Source organism: Thamnophis sirtalis, unplaced genomic scaffold (genome assembly GCF_051295495.1).
Source record: "Thamnophis sirtalis isolate CommonGarterSnake01/CBP01778 unplaced genomic scaffold, rThaSir2_p1.2 scaffold_8, whole genome shotgun sequence".
NCBI classification, from domain to species: domain Eukaryota; kingdom Metazoa; phylum Chordata; class Lepidosauria; order Squamata; family Natricidae; genus Thamnophis; species Thamnophis sirtalis.
In genome coordinates this window covers 1,669,631-1,674,084 of record NW_028261388.1, presented here as the reverse complement: position 1 = coordinate 1,674,084, position 4,454 = coordinate 1,669,631, and the positions used below count along the sequence as shown (strand labels likewise).

General features: G+C 48.3%; 1 protein-coding gene across 1 annotated transcript; it reads right to left on the bottom strand.

The window, feature by feature from the left end:
• Window positions 1-1,054: 1,054 nt before the first annotated feature.
• Window positions 1,055-1,999, bottom strand: OR2AT4 (olfactory receptor family 2 subfamily AT member 4). The gene has a single exon (XM_087722017.1). The coding sequence runs from the start codon at window positions 1,997-1,999 to the stop codon at window positions 1,055-1,057; it is 945 nt and encodes a 314-aa protein (XP_087578143.1).
• Between the last annotated feature and the right edge of the window lie 2,455 nt (window positions 2,000-4,454).

Below are 4,454 nucleotides of genomic sequence, written 5' to 3'. Positions count from 1 at the left end.
AGGGGCTGCCACAGAGAAGAGGGGATCAACTTATTCTCCAAAGCCCCTGAGGGCAGGACAAGAAGCAATGGATGGAAACTAACCAAGGAGAGAGGCAACCTGGAACTAAGGAGAAACTTCCTGACGGTGAAAACAATAAACCAGTGGAACAGCTTGCCACCAGAAGTTTGAAGGTTTTCAAGAAAAGATTGAACAATTATTTGTCCAGAAGGGAATAAGGTCTCCTGTTCAAGCAAGGGGTTGGACTAGAAGACCTCCAAGGTCTCTTCCAATCGTATGATTCTACGATTTTTTTATTAGTCACATTTTTAATTTGTCCATGCTTGACGTTATCTAACTGCAGAGTGCCTAGATGCTTGCTTGCAGGCTTCATCCTGATGGCTCTTGTCTTCAACTCAAGCTTATCAGCAAATGTAAAACAATTCTTTTCGATGCACAAATAATATCTGGCTGAAATTACGATAATGCAGTGCAGTAGACATAAAATAAAATGTCCAATATTTTAATGCTGTTTTCAACCAGCTGCCCCTCCAAAATATACAAGAGTTTACCAGCTCTTAGTCAGAGACTAACAAGTCCTAGGGCGCATGTAATTAGGTGCGGTGGAATGTAATTTAAGTTAAAGGGCTCCACTCATAGAAAACCCACATAAATTAAACACACGGTTTTAAATCTCCTTCGACCCCATTTGGTGTAAACGGAGTCTCCCTTTCTGCATGGAGAATAGCAATAGCAGTAGACTTATATACCGCTTCATAGGGCTTTCAGCCCTCTCTAAGCAATAGCAATAGCAGTAGACTTATATACCGCTTCATAGGCCTTTCAGGCCTCTCTAAGCGGTTTACAGAGAGTCAGCATATTGCCCCCAACAATCTGGGTCCTCATTTTACCCACCTCGGAAGGATGGAAGGCTGAGTCAACCCTGAGCCGGTGAGATTTGAACCGCTGAACTGCTGATCTAGCAGTAGCCTGCAGTGCTGCATTTAACCACTGCGCCACCTCAGCTCAGTGGTTAAATGCAGCACTGCAGGCTACTATGCAGCACTGCAGGCGACTAGAAGACTATTGAGAACGCCAGCTGTCCCACCGCCCTCTTGATGTCCCTGTTTCTCAGAGTATAAATCAGAGGGTTGACCAAAGGGGTTAAAATGGCAAAAGTCATGTCGCTCAGAATGTGGATGTCGCCGGGCATCTGGACGCGGTAGGAGAGAAAGGCCAGAGCAATGGAGGAATAGTAGATGATGACCACCGCCAGGTGGGAGAAGCAAGTGGAGAAGGTCTTCCTGCGTCCTTCCTTGGACTTGATCCTCAGGACGGAGACCATGATGCAGGCATAGGAGATGACCACCAGGAGCAGCGGGCCGAAGGCCACGGCCATCGAAATGGTAAAGCCCAGGAAACTCTGGAACGTGGTGTGGGCATTTTGGCACGCGGCCTGGACCACTGCCAAGTGGTCGCAGAAGCAGTGGTTGATCCTGGGCGTCTCGCCGAAGGTCAGCTGGGAAGACTGGACCACTGGCTGGATGGGGACCAGCAGCGCGCAGAGCCACGCCCCGGCAGCCAGCCGCAGGTTCCTCTGCTTGGTCATCCGTACCGCGTAGTGCAAGGGGTGGCAGATGGCCTCGTAGCGGTCGTAGGACATCACCACCAGGAGGAAGGTCTCCGTCACCGCCAGCCCGTGGAAGAAATACATCTGCAAGAAGCACCCCTTGGAGGAGACCCGCTTGGCGTCCACCAAGAACATGGCCAGCATTCTGGGGATGGTCAGGGTGGTCAGCAGGATGTCCAAGACCGAAAGGTTGATCAGGAAGAAGTACATGGGCTTGTGGAGCTTGGCGTCGGTGGCTACAGCCACAACGACGGTGACGTTGCTGGAGAGGATGAGCAGATAGAAGGCGAGGAAGACGAAGAAGAGGAGGAACTGGTGTTCCTGGAGGCTGGAGAAGCCGACAAGCCAGAAGGATGGGACAGAACCACCCGTAAAGTTGCAAGTCTCCATTTTGTGAAAGGCTCACAGGGCCTAGTAAACAAAAGAGAGGAGACCAGAGGGGAGGGGAGGGTCAGCTTTGCCCATAAATAACAGTGGCGTGAGCACTAGCACCTTTATGCCGCTTCCCAGGACTTTCACAGCCCTCTTTAAGTGGTTTACAGAGTCAACATATCGGCCCAAACAATCCGGGTCCTCATTTGACCCACCTCGGAAGGACGGAAGGCTGAGTCAACCTGGAGCTGGTCGGGATCGAACTGCTGGCAGTTGGCAGAATTAGCATACAATGCTGCATTCTAACCACTGGGGAGGAAGGAAGGAAGGAAGGAAGGAAGGAAGGAAGGAAGGAAGGAAGGAAGGAAGGAAGGAAGGGCAATAGCCCTTAGACTTATATATTGCTTCACAGTGCTTTGCAGCCCTCTCTAAGCGGTTTACAGAGTCAGCCTATTTGCCCCCAACAATCTGGGTCTTCGTTTGACCCACCTCGGAAGGACGGAAGGCTGAGCCAACCTTCAGCCAGTCAGGATCGAACTGCTGGCAGTGAGCAATGAATTAGCCTGCAATACTGCATTATCAACCACTGCGTCACTAAGGAAGGAAGGAAGGAAGGAAGGAAGGAAGGAAGGAAGGAAGGAAGGAAGGAAGGAAGGAAGGAAGGAAGGAAGGAAGGAAGGAAGGAAGGAAGATCAATAGCCCTTAGACTTATACACCGCTTCAAAGTGCTTTCCAGTCCTCTCTAAGCGGTTTATGGAGTCAGCCTCTTGCCCCCTGGGTCCTCATTTTACCCACCTTGGAAGGATGGAAGGCTCAGTTAATTCTGAGCTGGTTAAGATCGAACTGTTGGCAGTGGGCAGAGTTAGCCTGCAATACTACGTTCCAACCATTGTGTACCATGGATGGATGGAAGGAAGGAAGGAAGAGAGAATAGAAAGACCAATAGCACTTTGACTTATATACCGCTTTGCAGTGCTTTCCAGCACTCTCTAAACTGTTTACAGAGTCAGCCTCTTCCCCCAACAATCTGGGTCCTCATTTCACCCACCTCGGAAGGACGGAAGGCTGAGTCAACCTGGAGCCTGGTGAGATTCGAACTGCCAAATTGCAGGCAGTCGGCAGGCAGCAGAAGTAGCCTGCAGCACTGCACTCTACCCTCTGCACCACCTTTGCAAAGTCCTTCTATTCATTTTGGGCGACTTGAGTTTATTCTAATTGATCATAAATAATACAATATATAAAATATGTGTGTGTGTCCACACACACTTGGCCAATAAAAAATTCTATTCTATTCTGATTTCATTCTCTTCTCTTCTCTTCTGCATTTATTTATATACGGGAGCTTTGTAGCCGAGCGACCCTGATATGAATGCACGGGGAAGAAGACAATCACAATTCCTCATCTCAAACCATCTCCGCAAACCTTTTCTTGTGAGTCATTTTGTTCCAGCCTTGCCCAAAAGAAGAAGGTTAGCGAGAGAGGAATGTAAATTGTTATGCAGGGGCCATCAGCTGAAACGAAGACTGGACTAAAATACTATTTGTGCAGTTTGGCTGCCACTGAGCCAAATCCCACGAGACGGGAGCCTTCGTGAAGATATGGATTGATTTTATTTTCACAAGGTTTTTGAGCGAGGAAAACAAACCAAAACTCTTCTCTATAGAACTGAGAAAAAGATAATTTTCCCAGAGCCACAGGCAGGGTATAGCAATAGCAATAGCAGTTAGACTTATATAGCGCTTCATAGGGCTTTCAGCCCTCTCTAAGCGGTTTACAGAATCAGCATATTGCCCCCCAACAACAATCCGGGTTCTCATTTCACCCACCTCGGAAGGATGGAAGGCTGAGTCAACCCTGAGCCGGTGAGATTTGAACAGCCAAACTGCAGAACTGCAGTCAGCTGAAGTAGCCTGCAGTGCTGCATTTAATCACTGTGCCACCTCGGCTCGGGTATAAATTATATTTCTACAGAGAGACAGAACTACAGCTCCTTTCCAATTCTTTATTCGGTGCTTTATTCATTCGAGGAGGGGGTTGGACTAGAAGACCTCCAAGGTCCCTTCTAACCCTACGATTCTATGATTCTTTGGATCCATCCTTTATTAATCACATTTTTAACTGGCCCATGCTTGATATTATCGAACTGTAAAATGCCCAGAAGGACCAGGGGGGGGACATGACAGCATCTTCCAATATTTGAAGGGCTGCCACAAAGAAAATCTATTCTCCAAGGCACCTGAGGGCAGAACAAGAAGCAATGGGTGGAAACTAATCAAGGAGAGAAGCAACTTAGAACTGAGGAGGAATTTCCTGACAGGGAGGACAGTTAACCAGTGGAAGGACTTGAAGTTATGAATGCCCCAATACTGGAAATTTTAAAGAAGATGTTGGATAACCATTTGCCTGAAGTAGTGTAGGGTTCCCTGCCTGAGCAGGGGGTTGGACTAGAAGACCTCCAAGGTCCATTCCAAT